Source organism: Narcine bancroftii, chromosome 6 (assembly GCF_036971445.1).
Source record: "Narcine bancroftii isolate sNarBan1 chromosome 6, sNarBan1.hap1, whole genome shotgun sequence".
Lineage (NCBI taxonomy): Eukaryota > Metazoa > Chordata > Chondrichthyes > Torpediniformes > Narcinidae > Narcine > Narcine bancroftii.
This window is the reverse complement of record NC_091474.1, coordinates 82,285,324-82,303,991: the sequence shown is the minus strand read 5'-3', so window position 1 is coordinate 82,303,991 and position 18,668 is coordinate 82,285,324. Positions and strand designations below refer to the sequence as shown.

Genomic DNA, 18,668 nt, shown 5'->3' with positions numbered 1-18,668 from the left:
TTATAAAATATAGATATGATTTATTAATCTCAAGATTAAAAACCACACATATCCTCTGATGCAAAAAAAACTTACTCCTCGTGCATTCACAGCCAAGAGATGTGGATTTGAAGGGAATCATACTTTTGTTAAAGATTGGTCAAGTTCATTCTTTGCTGCATTAATGCAAAGATACAGCCAGAGAACACCACCTGGGCCACACATTCTAAAGTTTTACTTCACCAAATTGTTCAGCTGTAAATTATAACAAAGAAGGAGCTGTGGAAATAACAGTACTGTAGCATTGAAAAGGATACAAGATAGATTAACTGATGTGATATACATTATTGTTAAGTTAAAATACTGAACAGTGTAGGGCTTTTATCTTTTTCTATTGCTGGGGTCCGTCAGAACCAAAAAGTCAGGCATATCGGTTGGCGCAGCGCTGTTAATGTGCCAGCAATCAGGCCTGGGGTTCGAATCCCACATTTTATGTAAGGAGTATGTTCTCTCCATGTCTGCATGGTGTTCCCCCCGGGGCTCCAGCTTCCTCCCACCATTCCAATCACACCACCGGTTGAAGATCAAGTGAGCAGCACAGGCTCATGGGCCAAAGTGGCCTGTTACCGTGCTGTATGCACGTCAATGTAGGTAGCTCTCCGAGAAGAAAATCCAACAGCAAATTCAAAGTTATTGAGAGAAAGTGAATCAAATGTGAAGCGTCTTATCTATGTGCATTCTGGAGAAAGTTAAACACAAAGAAACGAACAGGTGAATGGGCAGATAAGGTGAGAAGAAAGTTGGGAGAGGGAGGTACCAGCAAAAAGACTGAACATTTTCATTAAAAGCCTTTTTTTGTGAAAGCTATACTTTTAAGGTTCCTGTTCTCTTTGATATCCACAATGTCACTGCTGCCTTACAGCTCATTCTATGTAACTCTACCTAAAATGTTGTTATGATATTAACAAATGTCACAAAGATCTGGAACACCTCAGGAAAACCACCAATATCAGAATCAGAATTTATTGACACAAACAAGTCATGTTTCGCAGAAACATCATAGTGCAAAGACATATTACAACTATCTTATGCTATCTTAAGAATACTAACAACAATAACTGCATGAAAAGTAAGGCAGTGTCTTTGGTTCATTAATTATTCAAGAATTTGATGGCAGAGGGGAAGAAGCTGTCCTTGTGTCGCTGAGGGCTCGTCTTTAGGCTCCTGTACCTTTTCCCCTGGTGATAGCAGAGTGAAGAGGGAATGGTCTGGATGCTGAAGGTCTTTGAGGATAGAGGCTGCTTTTTAAGACCGCCTCATGTAGTAGGTGTCCTCGTTGGAGTGAAGTCTGGTGCCTGTGATGTCACAGGCCGAGTTAACAACCCTCTGGAGTTTATTCTTGTACTGAGAGTTGGCACCTCTATACCAGACAGTGCCGCAACCAGCCAGAATGCTCTTTACGGTACACCTGTAGTTGTTTACTAAAGTCTTTGGTGATATACCGATCCTCCTCAGACTCCTCACAAAGTATAGCTGCTGGCGAGCCCTCTTTATGATTGCATTAATGTGGAGGCTCCAGGACAGATCCTCAGAGATGTTGAAACCCATAAATTTGAAGTTCTTGACCCTCTTCACTACTGAGCCCTCAATGAGGACTGGGTCATGTTCCCCTGACTTCTTCCTGAAGTCCACAATCATCTCCTTGGTTTTACTGACATTGATCACAAGGTTGTTGCCATTACATCATTCAACGAGCTGATCTTTCTCCCTCCTGTTTGCTTCCTCATTGCCGTTTGTGATTCTGTAGACAACTGTAGTGTCATCGGCAAACTTGTAGATCGCTTTGGAATTGTGCCTGGCCACACAGTCATGAGTGTACAACAAGTAGAGAAGTGGGCGAAGCATGCATCCTTGGGGGGCACCTGTACTGATGATCAGTGAGGAGACATGTTCCAATTCATACTAACTGTGGTCTTCAAATGAGAAAGTCAAGGATCCAATTGCTTCTTGACCAGCACTGAGGCAATAATGGTGTTGAAGGTTGAGCTGTAGTCGAGCAGCCGTATGTATGAATTGTTTTTTTCGAGGTGATCCAGGGCTGAGTGGAGAGCCAGTGACATTGCATCCGCTGTGGAGCGATTGTGACGATAGGCAAATTGCAGTGGGTCCAGATCTTTACGTAGGTATGTTATTTCTGGCCACGAGCAACCTCTTGAAGCATTCCCTCACAATAAAAGTGAATGCTACTGGGCGGTAGTAGTTGAGGCAGCCCACACTACTCTTCTTGGATACCAGGATGATTGATGTCCTCTTGAAGCTGATGGGAACCTCTGAGTGCCACAAAGAGAGGTTGAAAATGTCCGTAAACACTCGTCTAGTTGGTTGTCACAGATTTTCATTACCCTGCCAGGTAGTCCGTCAGGGCCTGATGCCTTGCAAGGGTTCGCCCCCTTGAATGATGTTCTGGCATCGTGAGACATCATGGTGGAAAGTGTGACCAAAGATCAGACAGGAAAAGGCAACTTTTATGGATTCGACCATCAGCAGAACTCAAGAAATGTGAAGACCCTGTAAAAGGTTAGTTTCCAAATAATTAAAGCCATTTGTGTCTGAAGAAGAAAGAAACCCATACCAGTCATTTGAACAACAGGCACAGAGGAAGAGGCAGCGAAGCACATTACAATTTCCAAGAATATACCCAACCAATTGCATATTTAGAGAGGCAAATTGACAGAGGAGTCAGAAAAATTATACTTTATACCATTCAAGGAAGGTGATTCGCATTTCATTCACTCATTATTTTCAAAATGCTATAAGTCCTTTTTAGCACACAAGTTTTCAAGTACAGCGCTATATCAGATTGTGCAAACATTTAACTAATCCATCTGCATCAAGAACAATTTTGAATATCTACACACCAGTTCAAGACTTACAGGGCACAGGGTCATTTGTTCCACATTGTCTTTTCCTTGCTTTCATACAAAACACCAAAAATTCTCTCTTCTATACACCAAGAGGAAAATAAATTACATTAGTCATCAACATCTTCAATAAGAATTTAGGAACTGTTACAATGATCATGGTTCAATAGAACATCTAAAAATAGTTCTCATAATTTAGCAAAGGAGGCTGAACGACGTCAGCACAAGGTTTCCATGTGAAAGGATGTGGGGGCAAAGAAGAACTGAAGTCTAAATGCTTTTCGCATTCCGTCATTGTGCTCATAGGAATTATCCTATGGCTTTGCCCCCATGGTCACACAACAGATAAAGAAAGAAAAGGAATGACCCATTTAAATAAATCCAACAGAAAAGCAAGTTGAGCTTCAAAGCTGCCTTGGCAGCAAATGTTTCCTATTATTGAAAAATAGCAAGTGTGACACATCTATTCCAAATAGTTTACTTGCCACTGAACCATATGCGCGCAAAAGAGTGCTCTATTTCAGTTACTCTTCACTGTCGATTTGCCAGCACCAAACTAGTTAGTACTTGTTCCATCAATAATAGGAAAGTATCATCAGATGTCTGGTTCTTTTTCTAATTGCTTGACATCATCTACCCACTAACGAGCATTTCTCATTCAAGTCATCTTCGGTGTAGTGGAGGTCATCGTTTCTCTAATTTCTTAAATTTGGCTTCTGTAAAAGAGACGAAAACAATGTATGAGAATTTTGAATTACAACTTGCAAAGGACTTCAACAAAGAGGGCAATTCTGTATCAAAGCACAAAAATACTGGAGGAACTCAGCAGGTCTCTTGTGTATTCTGGGTTTATCCAAACGTGTATGCTCACAGCAAGCCCACAATGTGGTCCTAGCTACACAACATGAAGCATCAGTTTCATGGAACAGGGAACAATCAAGAAAATATTGATGTCCAACAACATGAAAATTTAAAATCTTCCAATGGAATATTATAGTCAGTAATCTTCTCAACCACCTCATTTAGTTCCCTCTATTGAAATAGGCAGCACGTTTTTAGTTAAATCCAGTTCACATTGGGCAGCAAGAAACAGCAACAAAGCATTAGACCATAAACAGCATAATATTGCCCAGCAATAAGTTTTTTTAATACTTTCCCTGTGACTGATGTTAACCTAACAGTTCTATATTTTCCCAAATTGTCTTCCTCCATTTTAAATAATATTCACTATTTTTTCAATCTAGTGGAACTTTCCATGAATCTAAGAAACTTTGGAAAATTAAAATGCATCAACTATCTCACTAGCCAGTTCTTTGGGGTCTAAAATGAAGTCCTGTAGTGACCCGTTAACCAGGAGGTGGCCTAACACACAAAATGCCAATCGCACAAGGCCTACACAGGCTAATGGCCTTCCTCCTCAGCCAACTGCCTGTGCTGCAGGAACATCGACCAATCAGTGACCAAAATGCCACCGACATCACTTGCATCGACAAGAGCTGGAAAACTGAGCCCATGGGGCAGAGAGTGCAATAAACCAGTCTTGTCTATGAGTTTGTGTTGTTCTTCCATTCTCTGCTGCACAACTCCCGACATTAGTGAACCCGTCCAATCCAAACGGCATTTGGACCCGAAGATGACCAACCAGTCAACTTTACATGCAGTTTCATTGAAACTCCCAACATTCTAAAAACCACAGCCTCTGGTGTGGTTCGAGCAAGCCAAAGCCCAGTTCCACCTCCGACAGATCTCCACTGACACCCTGAAGTACTACTACGTGGTAGGCTCACTTGACCAGGACACAGCAGCTCAAGGTGTCAATTTCCTGCGGCAGCTCCAGAACAAAGAAAATATGAGGCCTTGAAAGCTTTTAACCCAAACTTTTGGGCTCTCACAGCACGAGCGTGCTGCCTGACTATTGCACATGGTTGGCCTGGGGGACAAGGCCCCTTCTGTCCTCATGAGTGACATGCTGGCCTTGGCCGAGGGGCACGAGCCTTGCCTGCTTTTTGAGCAGGTTTTTCTAGAACAGCTTCCTGAGGATATACATGACTGTTGCTCACCGACAAGGACTTCACTGACCCCAGGAAAGTTGCTGTTCAGGCATACATGCTCAAGAGAGTGAAAAGGGACAGCAGCTTCATGTTGGAACAGGTCACTCGGCCACATATGCAGAGAACACCGCAACAACTATCAGAAAGGCAAGTGGGCTCCTCCACTGATCAGTATTGCTTCTAACTTCAGTACAGAGGCCCACTGATATATACCCCTCCCTCCACCCCCCCACGAGTTTCAGGGAAACGCCATGGTCAACTGTTGCAAGTGAATATGGTAGTTGGCCAACGAGACAGCCTCCTCCGCGTCTGGGACTCCCTCTCGGGACAACAGTTCCTGGTCAACATGGATGCTGCGGTTAGTGTCCTTCCCTCCCCTCAGCCTATGACACCAGGAATATGAAACTGAGGGCAGCGAACATTAACAGCATCAGGACCTTCAGCACCCACACTATCCCACTCTGTTTTGGCAACAGCCGATTCATGTGGACTTTTTACACTGGTGACGGTGGTAGAGCCACTCCTGGGAGCAGACTTTCTCCGGGCCCACTGCCTGCTAGTGGACCTCAAAGGGTGGCGTTTGGTGCACACCAGTACTTACCAGATTTTATCCCTGGGTGAGGCTAGACAACATGCCTCCCATCTCAACTCTGTCAGTGTCCTAAAACTAGTTCACATGCATCCTGGCTGAAGTCCCTTCCATCATGACACCCCAGTTTACCTCGACTGAACCCAAACACGGGGCACAGCACCACATCCTGACAGCAGGACCTCCACTCCGTGCCGCCTTCCTCCTGAGAAACTCAACCTCACGAAAGAGGAATTCAAAAAAATGGAGGAACTGGGAATCGTGTGGTGGTCTGACAGTCCCTGGGCTTCCCCCCTTCACATGGTACCAAAGGCAGTGGGAGGGTGGAGGCCTCAACAAAGCCACCACACCAGACAGATATCCTGTACCACATGTACAGGATTTCACTGCAAATCTACAAGGTGTGCGAATATTTTCCAAGATCAACCTTATCTGGGGACTATCATCAAATACCGGTCCACCCCGATTATATCCCGAAAACTACGATCTTCACCCCCTTTGGGCTGTTTAAGTTCCTAAGGATGCACTTTGGGCTCAAGAATGCAGCTCAGATGTTCCAGAGACTCCTGGACGAGGTAGGCCGGGACCTCAGGTTTGCGTTCATTGCCCAAACGATATCCTGATAGCCAGCTGCAAACGCAAAGAGCACACAGCCCACCAAAGACAACTGTGGACTCGTCGGAGCAACTTCAGCCTTACAATCAACCTGGCCCAAATGTCAATTCGTGCTAGAGATAATCAACTTCCTGGGCTACAGAATCAACAGGCACAGGGAGACACCTCTGCCTGAAAACATTAGAGGCCATCAGGCATTTCACCAAACCCCACATGGTAAAGAGCCTCCAGGAATTCAATTTTTACCACTGTTTCATGACAGCCCTATCATGAGTTTCCTATTCACTCATGGCAGAGAAGCAAAAAGAGGTAACCTGCGATAAGGAAGCATCAGAAGTATTCTAACAAGCAAAAGATGCACTTGCCAACATTACCCTTTTGGTGCGCCCTCGGACAGATGGCCCAACCACCCACACAGTAGATGCCTCCAACATGACAGTCGGAGACATGCACCAACAGTTGATTGAACGGCTTTGGCAGCCTCTGGCATTTTTTAGCAGACACCCCTGGCTACCTGAACTCAAATACAGTGCATTCCATTGCAAACTCTTGGCACTATAGCAGTGCAGCACTTGATACTTTTTGGATGGGAGGCAATTCAAGCTCTCTACAAACCACAAACTGCTAACCTTCGCCTTCAACAAGGTATCAGATCCATGGTCAGCTAGGCAACAGACACCTGTCCTACAAATCCAAGTTTAACAGATATAGAACACATTGTCAACAGATAAATCCCGAGATTCCTGCATACAAGAGATTGGTCTCAGGGCTCAGGCTAGAGGACGTCACCATTGGCCCAGCAACCTGATGCTCCTATGCAATATGTCCACTGGCAAGCCTCACCCCATCATACCGGCATCCTGGAAATGGCAAGTTCTCAAAACAGTCCACAACCTGGTGCACCTGGTCATCAGAACCACTCCCAAGAGGTTAGCCAGCAGGTTCATCGGGAACAGCCTCCATGAGCAGGTCAGTCAAAGGGCCAAGACTTGCACACACTGTCAGGCATCAAAAGTGCAAACAAGCATCAAGGCGCCCCCACCAAACCTTCAAACCAGCATGGCAAAGGTTCAGTCACATCCACAGTGAAATTGTAGGACCGCTGCCAGTCTCCTGGGGGGCAAGGTATTCTTCTGATAATGGTCAACTGCTCCACAAGGTGGCCAGAAGCAATTCTACTGAGGGAAACAACAACCAAGTCCTGTACCAGAGCAGTGATCAATACTTGGGCAGCAAGGTTCAGGGTATCAGAGCATATGACTTCTGGTAGAGGTGCATAATTCACCTTGAGGCTCTGAGTGGCACTGGGCAACCTCGTGGGAACCCAACTCCACCACACAAAGACAGAACACCTACAGGTCAACTGGTTGATGGAGCCGTTCCACAGACACCGGAAGGCAGGGCTGATGGATCAACTCAAGGGACCGCATTGCTACTGTGGGTCCTCCTGGGTATCGGCACTGCACTGAATGAGGATTTCAAGACCTCGGTGATGGAAATGGTGTACGGTGCACCGTTGATCATACCATGGGAGTTCTTGGCTGCTGCCAAGAATTTAGAAGAACCACGAGCAGCAACGTTGGATAAGCTATGGGAGCAACTAGGCACCTTTCACCCTACCACAACCTTGCCACATGGCCAACCAAAGACATTCATCTCCAAGGTCCTAAAGACATATATCTTTATACAACAGGGACCATACTGCTCGCCCCTGCAGTGACCATATGAGGGGCCCAATTGAGTGACCAGGCACAACAAGTCCACATCCATGCTGGATATTGGTGGGAAAGAAGAGACTTTGAATATCGACTGCCTAAGCCTGTACACATAGACACCAGCCAGCTGGTCACGACACAGGCCCTGCCACGCAGGGGCAGGCCGCCAAAGGCGAAGGACAATACTCAGATCACCGGTTCTGCTCGGTTACAATTTCTGCAGTTATATTTCCCCAGAGATTTGACCACTCACAAGATCCTTACGGCCACTCAATTTTTAATTTATAACTCTTTTCAGAATGCTGTGCATCTTCCTCTATTGTGAAGACGAATGCAAAATACCAATTTTATTAATCTGCCATCTCCTTGTTTATTAATTCTCCAGATCCTCTTTCTAGTGGTCTAATATCATTTTGTTAATCATTTTTGTTAGATGTTTATAAAGTTCTGGCTAATCTTTTTGAACATACCAGTTTACCTCAATATTTTTAAACCATCGATACTATCAACAAGGAATAGGATGATTTTCAAACATGCATATTGGCAAATTATTACAAACCCAAAGTTCCCACCTAGTTTCTTGGAGTATGCGTCCAATTTGTATGCTGCTTGTTCCAGCGCCGCAACTTGTTCCTCAATCTGACCAATCTGATCAAGATAGGGTTGTAGACTAGCATCTAGGAGATGAATACAGATTTCAATTAGCTGCTTCTCCTTACAAAAGGTAACACTGACACTTTTTAATTTGTGAAATAGTCTATGGTCAAGTGATTCTACACCAGTAAATAAAAAAGATAGAATTCAACTAAACTTTGTGAGAGATGGCTAAACTTCTGCCCATGTTTAAAGCATGATGGATTGAAGACAGTAACATGATCACATCACAGATAAAAACTGCAGCTTCAATGTATGAGGTTCAAATATGAATCTCCCATCTGCTGGGCCTGCTTTAACAAATGACCTATTTTGCAATATGGAATTTACAATTTGAACTCTACCTTTCCTTTTGACCTGCTCCTGTTTCTGAGACCTATGTTTATACTTGGCTTCCAAAATGAGAAGTGGTCATAGCAGCAGTATAATTTGCATCAATGCAAAATATCCAGATTTTAGACGATTCATGCCCTCAATTTTAAGATGAGAATTGTAAAATCTTATTTTATTCTAGCACATCGAAGATCATATTGCTAAAATAGTTTGCACCCAACCATGGAATAAGGCTTATTTTCCACCTCCCAGAGAGATTTATTTGTAAAGCAATACAAGCAGTCCCTGGATTACTAAAGGTCTCAACTCCTGAGAAGTGTCCAAAGCAGATTTCTTCACATTTTTTCTATAGACACCCATGTCATATACACATTTCCAATAATTCTTTCATTTCATTGAATTACCTCAATGCTGCCATTATTTACACTAAAACATATACAATATCCAGTCATTAACTGATACCACAAAATGATTTTATTACAACTAGCTTGAAACTTACTTAAAATAACTGGGAGAATTTGCATAAAATTGAATTTTCACAATTCATGACATTCCTCACCTGGAGGAGCCCCCGCTCCGCGAGGAGCCCCTGCTCCGCGAGAAGTCAATACAGCACAGATTGATGAGTGTATTCCACGAAGCCCTGTCGATCTTTACTCATTTTGAGAACTTTGTGCAAGGCACCAAAGTGATAGGTTTCAACTTCAAATAGAGCATTTAACACTCACTTCTTAAGTGGAAAAAATTCCAGTTAACAATTAATCTTGCTATTTCTTAATTTTATCCTTAAGACAGGAAATATCAAACAGATTCCCATCTATAGGACCTTCCAATATGTAGCCCTAAGATTCACTCAAACAAATCTCTAAAAGGGAATTTGATAAGTAGCCAGAGATTAACAATTAAACAATATAACATTGAATGATGTCTTTTAACTCTCAAGAAACCCAAAATACCAAGTACTCACATTTTTGATTTAAATCTTTGAGGTTGCGGTTGATATTAACAGCAATCTCCTTCATCTCCAGGTACTTAAGACCAGTCAGTTTGTTCATGTTCTCCAATAGTTTGTAATCTTCACATGTCGCTAAATAAATAGTTTAGCACAAATCAATATCTCAGCGATAAATCCTTTCTGTAATTTTGCGGAGGATTAAGTCCGTTTAAAAACAGCAAACAGTGCAAGTTTTCTTTACTCAAGCAAAAGTGGTACAATGTTCAACTACAGAATGAAGAGACCTTTCAGATTGATGACAAATGCAGTTCCTCAATCTACTTGAAATAATTTTTCAGATTAACATGCAATACGATTTACTTTTTTTTTAAAAATATTCACTCGGCAATGCAGCATTTACAGACTAAGCCAGCATTTAATTGCCCTTAAAAAGGTGGTGGTGAGCTGATTCATCAAACCATTGCATTCCTTAAAGCTGTGAGGGATAGAGCGACAGGATTTTGATCCTATAGCAGTAAAGGAAGGGTAATTTATTTCCAAGTCAAGGGGGTGTATGGCTTGGCAGGCAACACTCAGAGAGAAAAAGCTACGGAGCGAATTACGAGACCGGCAGTCGACAGTTTCGTTCCAAAATTCACTGCTTTATTGTTTTCTGTTCCTGCCGCTGGGAACCAAAAGTTGTGTTGCTGACTGGCTGCTATTCATTTTTGGCACCTGAGGGCCCTTTCTTTGAGGGGAAGGGGAAGATGCCCAGTGCCATCTTGGTGTAGGTTGCTCCAATCACACATGGGTTATAATTGGAGCCGGTTTGCCTGAACACCAAACACGTTGGTCGCCTCAATACCATGCTTTTTCTACCTTTATCCTTCTCACTAGCAAAAGTTGTAGGTTTGGAAACTCCTGGCTGAGGAGTCTTGGTGAGTTGCTTCAGTGCATCCTGCAGATGATGAAAACTGCTGTGAAGGTGGTGGAGTGAATAGTTGTTGATTGGGTGACTATCAAAAGACCAGCTATGTCCTGTATGGTCAAGCTTCTTGATGTTGCATTCCTATCCTTTTTCACTCATACCTTAAGAAAGGGCTCAGACCAGGAATATATCTTTACTTCCTATGAATGCTGCAGTTCCTCCAATATTTACTGTGTTTTTGCAGAAGTAGTTTATGGCTAGGGTAGCACAAGTTCAAGATAATGACAGTTGTTGGATAAAAACGAATCTTGATCCTGGAGGTGCTGGATTTAAGGCTCCGATACCTCTGTCTGAAGGGAGCAGGGAGAAGAGATGTTGACCAGGGTGATGGGGGGGTCCTTTATGATGTTGGCTGCCCTCTCATAGATGCTTTGACTAACAGGTTATTTTTTGCAATGGACTTGGCTTGGCTTGCTATTTTCTGCTGCCCTCTGGGGCATTCTGGGCACTCCAGTTTTTAAACCAGCTTTCTCAGCTTGTTTGGAAATTTATAGCTCTTAGAAAATACTGACTCAGTTTACATAAACCAAGTTTCATCATTACAAGCTTAGAAGTTCAGAAGGTAAAGTGTATGTATTATAGCCCGAGATTAACTAGTGCATTTCTGACCAGAAGAAACACCTCAAAGATGTTCGGCATTTCTATTATATAACTGTAGATAAATGTGAAAATAATTTCAAATGCAGTGAATTATGCACACTGCAGCAAATTAGGCACACTGCAGCTAATCAAAAATTCAACTTAAACAAAAGAAAAGTCTTCAGTTGTTTCCAAAAGTCGTGTGGTGATAGTATGCAGAGGATAATTACACTACTATGAAAAGTTAGACATGCTGCTCAATGTAGAGTCCAACTGTGAATTTCAATTCCTGGAAAACTAATATCAAACTAACCTGTTAGCTCTCCTTGAAGATAGACAGACATTTTGGTAAACATGTCCTTACAGAGCTCATTGATATCTGGTTCTGATGGTTCGGTAGCTTCTTCTGCTGTTTCCACTCCAAAATCATCTGTCAGAGAAAATTTGCAACTCATATTACTGGTAAATCCATTGCCTCCGAAGATGAAAACTATGAGAGGACAGGACCACAGCCATTTGTTTTAAACCAAAGGTTTCAAAATAAAAAAATTCCAAACTTTGGAAATGTACAGTTGTTTAAAACAAGACTCCAGTTTGTGTATTTTATAAAAGTAGCAGTGATGTAAGTTGTATTCAAACTATCAATGTACTATATTTGTGTGTGTGTATATATTTAGTATGATTGGCAAGCAAGTGGGTAATACACAACCGAAATAGCTCAATTTATGTCAAGTCGGACAACTTTAATAAAGTTCTCAGGGATCTGACAACTTACATTCTTTATCTATTGCATGGGAGCTTAAATGAAATGGAAACATTCAATGTTCAGTGGATTTCAGCTTCTCAGTTCCACAAAGTTTACACTTGGCTTCAGCCTGACTATGGATACAGCTGTGTGGGATGAGTAAAAGTAGTTCACAAGCACCCCATCCAACCTAATTTATGTAGTGTTCTCTATGTGGTCTCCTCTACAGCGGTGAGAACAAATGCAGACTGAGCAACCAATGTCACGTCAACTACTTCCTTTCTGTCTGTGAAGGCTGGCTGAAATTCCTTAAGGGTTCAGGTCTGAAACATCAGTTACATATCTTTAACTCCTATGGACAATGTGAGACTGGCAGAGTTCCTCCTGTATTTCTGTAGCAGAAATTCCTGGTTGCCAGCATTGCAATTCTTTTCCCCAATCCCACACATACTATCTGCCTTATCTGTTGTCAGGGTAAAGCTAAATGCAAACCTGTATTCTGCCAAGAACCCAATGGCACAAACATTGAATTTTCCTATTTCAAGTAACCTCCACATGTTTCCATCTTTTCACCTCTCTGATTCCTCTCAAACCCCTGGGGTCTCTCTTCCCCCATTGCTACACCTCACCCACCTCCATTTGTCTAGCATCCTGCAACTTCAGTCTCTCCCTAACCCTCCCCTTATCTCGATAAAGGGTCCCAGCCCAAAATGATTCCCAACCTACCGAACCCCTCCGGCCTTTATGTTACAATGACAGCGCCTGAGTTTTGGGGTTCATTCCCTCCAGCTCTTCAAAGTTGGCTGAAAACTCCCCTTTTATCCCCCTTCAGAGGGGAAAGAAACCAGTCGTTTTCAAACTGCACCCCCGTCTAACCTCACAATCCATCTTAAGCAACCCCTTTGCCATAAATGCTCTGTGCTTAGTAAGGGGTTGTTTAAAGTGGTTTATGAGTGAAAAGAAAAAGTTTGAAACCACTGTTTTAATCATACCTAAAGGTGCAAGGTTTCAAGCCTCCAAAGGAAGTGGGCCAATGAAAGCAAAATATTTCAGTAACAATTGGGTCTCAACCTTCCCTTCCCACTCACATCCCACTTTAAGTAATCCCTATGCTCTGTGAATAGTAAGGGATTAGCACGTGAGTTTATGGATCAGTTTGAAAACCATTGGGTCAAAGCGTATGATGGTTCTGGAAATATTTATTTCTAAATGCCTCGATGCATTGCAGCTCCGTGCATGGGGAGTTGCGACTAATTACGACACTGCTACCCCTGCAACCAGGATATGGGCATCTCTAGGACTAGGGGACGGGCCCTCTAGCCCGGGCAGAGGCCGAGCGGAGAGGATGATGCAGGAGGCCCGACGACCAAGGCCTGATAGGCTCCAACTGCTTACCGGTCCTCCTGCCTGCAGCCCCCGCCACGTCCTGCTCCCCCTCATCGCCGAGTGTGCTCCCCGCAGCGCCGACTGCAAGGGCTGGGCCGAGGACGGCGTCACTAAGCGGCCGCGAATCCACCTCCGCCATCTTGTCCCGGCCACTTGATAGGCAGACCGCCTGACCGCCGCAGGCGTGGTCGGGTTGCCCACGTGACACAGAGGGCGACGTGCGTTCGCCGAATCGGGGGCGGTTGACGTCATTGGGACGTAAGCGCTGATCTGGCTGAGCGGCTGTCAGTCAAGAGCACGGAGCTCCTGAGGACGAAGGGGGAAGTTGCTGGGCGGTGGCAGCGAAGCCGGGCTGCAAAGAACCAGGGTACATTATTCTGGACTTGCCGTTGCATAACATATTGCAAAATGGTGGAGGAAAACACTCAAGTCTGTAACCATCATGATTGAAGTTTAAACAATACTGGAGAAACTCAGCAGGTCTAACAGTACTTCACATAACCAAAAAGTTACGAGTCCAGAGGACCCCTAAACTCAGCAGTGATATTCACCAAGACAAATAATTACTTAAACAGAAGTTGCTTTTAATTATTTTTAAACATTAAAATAGAATCAAACTTCAACTTATCTCTGTTGACTTACTTAACCCCTTCTCTAATTCTAAGCACATGGGTGCAAGTTCAGAAAAGTTCTTTGGTTCACAGTCCAATCTCACTTCTCATTCCTCCAAGTTCACTGGTTGCAGGCAATTCTTAAACTGTGCACAGAATTTAACATTTATAAAGTTCATCAGGCTTTGATGCTTGAAAGGTAAATGGTTACCACTCAGGAAGGTTCTTGTCGGTTTTCAGAGAAATTTGTTGTACCTTGCCGAAGAAACTTGTCCCGTCAGGGTTCTCCAGATAACCTCTTTCTTTCAGGTCACCAGAGTTCCTTCTTGTTTCTCTTCTTTTACTCCAAGTGAAACATTAGACAACCAGTCCTCTCCTCTTGCATGCTTTGACCAGGTCATCTTCCAAAATGGCTTTCAAGTTTGCCAGTTTGTCATGTTCCAGTCCCAGCTACTTCTGCTGACTAACACTGTGGGAGTGATCTCTGTGTGTGTCTCTCTCACACAAAGCCTGTTTGACTCTCTGCTTGCAAAACCACATGATCCTCTTAGAACATCTCCAGACTGAAGGCAGCTCCAACAAGATATTTCATTTGTTGCCCTTTGTAAACAATTCATTAGTGAAGTCTCTTGAGCACTCTTCAAAGCTCTTGGAAAAGCTGTGAAGCCAATATGTCTAGCATTGGCAGAGCTCCAGTATTTCAACTAAGATCTGTTTTCAAGTGTTTGTATATAACCTACTCTAACAAACCTTTCCCAATTTATCTCCCAAAAACAGTTCTATATACTCTTATCACATACGTAACTAATGTTTTGGGCCTGAGCCCTTCAAGATATGAGTAAAATGTACACAGGCAGCCGAAACTGGTGAGCTGTGTTCCCATTTCAGACAATAAACTCCAAATTTCATTTTATTCTGGTCACTAACTTCTTGACATGAAAGGGGACCAAGTATTCTCTTAATAAAAACACAATGCTAAGAAACTCAGCAGGTCAGTGTACTTAGTAAAGCAAAAGATACTCTCCATCTTCTGGCTACACTCATCACTTGGTGCAATTCGTGGATAGGGAGTCACAGAAAGCCAATGTGTCTGGTTGTGGGATTATGTTGTAGGTGACAGAAATTATGGAGGATGATGTGTTGAATGAGAGGACAAGGGAATGCTACTTTTGTGCCATCCAGGAGCAGAGGAGGGCCAGGGCAGATTAAAGAAATGGATGAGACGTATGTAAGGGTTGAATTGACAATGCTCATTCGGGAAGCTTTTTTTTTAAAGGATGTACATCTTAGATGATCTGGACTGGAAAGCCTAAATCTTTGGAAGAGATGCGACAGAGAAAAGAATATAATCTTTACAGAGGACTGAGTGTGAAAAAGTGTCGTCAAGGTTGGCTTGCAAGTCTGTGGGAAGTTGATCTCCACAGCCAAGCGCCTGCCTACATTTTGCTCACAGCTTGATAAAGGGCTCAAATCCGAAACATCGGTAAAGCATCTTTATCTTTCCTAAATAAAGTACACTACTGAGTTTCTCTAGCATTGTGAGAGGTTCTTCCACAAGTCTAGAACAATAGCACAATTGCAGAGAATAGAATTACTATAAAACAAAAGAATTCATACAAATACTGCATGAGAGCATGGTTGTGGGGCTTATTGGGAGCAATAGTGAAAAAACAGACTTAAAACAGTTCTTGTGCAATTTTACATCAGGTACCATTGATTGACATGCAATATTACACAAAATTGCCTTTAGTCTGCCATCGGCATTAGCAGTGCCCTGCACCCTTTACAGTAAGAGAAGGGAGAGCCATCAAGTGTCTGGATTTGCCTCCAGCACTCCCACAACTGCACAAACCTCCAGTTCAAACATGTTTGAACCTTCGTCAATGACTCCATTCCACCACAACTTCGACCTGCTCTTTCAAGGTTTTTGACAATGCCAAATGGTTTGCTTTGAAGTCTACAATATGGACTGGACAATTGATTTGGTTATGAGACTTGGGTATTAAGCATTGAAATAAATTATGGAAGGATAGAGATGCAGCATATTCTATTTGGAAAGAACAAAGGAAAAGTGGATGAAACAGAAGGGGAAAAAATGGACCTGTGCAGCACAAAAACACCAAAGACTTGGCAAATAAACAAAATGGGGCACATTTCCTTGGTTCACCTGCTATTCAAGCTTTTTTTTTAAAAAAAAGTATCTTATACTTTTGCACTAAGATTCCCCAGTTTAATCACATCAAGAACAATATGAAATTATGTATTGCATAAACATGGAGTAGAAAAACAAACTCAACCCAACTCCAGCTGTTAAAAAAATGCTACTATGAAAACCTCAAATTTGTAACATACAACTTTTATTAAAAAGATGACCATTTGTAATCATTAATTATCCCAGACATAATTATTTCTTTTTAAAGCTGTTTCTTTGCTCTACTTTTCAAGTTGCTGCACACCTTCTCAATATCAGCAACATTAGATTGGAGCTGTTGGAGCTTTCAGCTTAAGTGCAAATGAGGTTATGGGGAGATTTAATATTGACAAGTTGGCACGTAACACAGGAGAAAGGTAGGAAAATATCAAAGTAGACGTCATGAAGCTAATAAAAGGATATAGATTGAGTGGCCAATTATTTGGAAAATACACCATAATTTGGGAAAAATGTCAAATTGTTCATTTTGACAGCCAAATTAAAAGACAAAAGATAGCAGAGTTGGGAGATGCATCTTGGTGTCCTAATAAAAGCAAACATGAAAATGCAGCAACTAATCAGGAAAGCCAACATTGCTGGGGGAATTGAATACAAAAGGACATCAAGAATATGCACTATTTGGACTATTGTGTACAATACTCATCTCCTTGTGCATTGAAGGCTGCTAATGTAGTGTAAAGGTTTGCTTGACCAAATTCTGAATACAGGATTACCTTGCTCTTAAATGAGAGAATCCGGAACTAGATATGGGTCACTATTCAAAAGATCATCCACTTAAGACAGGCAAAAATCAAGTTTTTTTCTTAGGCTAGATGAAGCAGCTTATGAATGTTTAAAAACCAGATAGACAAGAAATCGAGGTGAAAAGTAGATGAAAACGGATATGACCTCATTAGATGATAGAACAGATTCAAAAGGCACAAATAGTCTCCACTCTGACTCTTCATTTCTTAATGGAGAGATTTAGATTTTAAAAGCGGATTCCAACTCCAAGAGGATAGATTGAAGGTTCTGGGCAAGTGTTAGGATTAATGTTTTTAAAATCAAAAATGGGACAATGACCTGGAACTTGCTGATGAAGAAAGAGCGTGGCACACCAATAATTCAAAAGGAAATTTTGGGCATACAAAGTACACAAATGCTGGGTGGCAAAAATAAAACAAGAAAATTATTATGCTACCAACATAGCATAAATTCAGTGAGCCGTTAGTTTCTTTTGGCCACCGTGACCAGGATATTCACTGCCTTCACACTCACAGAGTGTCTGGCAAAGCTCATGCAAGCACCAGACACAAGGTGGCTCAGGTTATGACAAACAAGGTGCCTCTGATCCAATACACTTTAGATTTAGCCATCTCTTCATTTCCAACAAGTTCCTCCCCAAATGAGAATGTTTGCTTCCTGAACACTTTGGATGTATTTTATGGATTTTGGGCTGCTGATCATGAAATCACCTTAGCATGTCTTAGATAAACTTATTTCTGTGATTTCCTGTCATATTTTAAGTCTAAGCGTACAAAACCGTGAAGTACAACAGGTCACTGAAAATTCAATTTCTGCATTCACACCTGGCCTTCTTCCCTGCTGATCTTCTACATACAGTCGGTGACAAACATGGTGAAAGTTTTCACCAGGACAATGCAACCATGGAAAAGCGTTATCATCAATGCTGGCCAACTATCATTGGACACTGACACGAGAGGCATCAGATCCTCATTACAAACAAAACTCAGCAGCAAAACATTTTTGGGTCAGTTGAACAAATAGAATGTGTCAGCGTCATGATGTGATTAAACGTGCTACATTCAATAAAAGTTCATTTAGTGTTTCTTCAACTTCCTATATGAAGCAGCAAATCTGAACTGATCTTTGTGTTCAGCTTGAAGTTGTCTATCACAATCCCCAATTTTCTTTCAGGAAGCAAACCTTTTATTTTAAAAAAAATTGTCTTGTGTATTTATGGAAAGAAAGTTTCTGCATCAACTTAACACATTTCTAGTTCAAATGCCAACAACAGTAGATATGACATTAATATATTTGTGCTGTTTTCTTATGAACCTACAACCTGGTAGCAATCCAAGGTACAATGGTTCCCAGTCCATTTCCAGGTGGGGAAAGACTTGTTCTTAACCAGAAATCAAATGTTATTCCAATGATAGCAACATCCTGGATTACCCAAGCTTATTGAAAGCAAACATCAAAACATTGAGAAAATTCAGTTAAAATCACAATGGTAAAATCCAGAGTCAGTCATCACCTACTTATGCCGTAGAAAACTAAGTGCCATCAACTTTGAACACTTTCATAACGTTGGACTTTTAAAGGATAAATAAAGGACTATAGTGCAGATGCTAAG

The 18,668-nt window shown here is 42.2% G+C and overlaps 1 protein-coding gene across 1 annotated transcript; it reads right to left on the bottom strand.

The window, feature by feature from the left end:
- On the bottom strand, positions 1-13,682 carry bloc1s2 (biogenesis of lysosomal organelles complex-1, subunit 2). Its single transcript, XM_069885552.1, has 5 exons — positions 13,499-13,682; positions 11,672-11,788; positions 9,825-9,944; positions 8,443-8,547; positions 1-3,616 (listed from the first exon to the last, which is right to left on the bottom strand). Exons 1-5 carry the CDS (start codon positions 13,626-13,628, stop codon positions 3,585-3,587), a joined length of 504 nt encoding a protein of 167 aa, XP_069741653.1. The 5' UTR covers positions 13,629-13,682; the 3' UTR covers positions 1-3,584.
- Between the last annotated feature and the right edge of the window lie 4,986 nt (positions 13,683-18,668).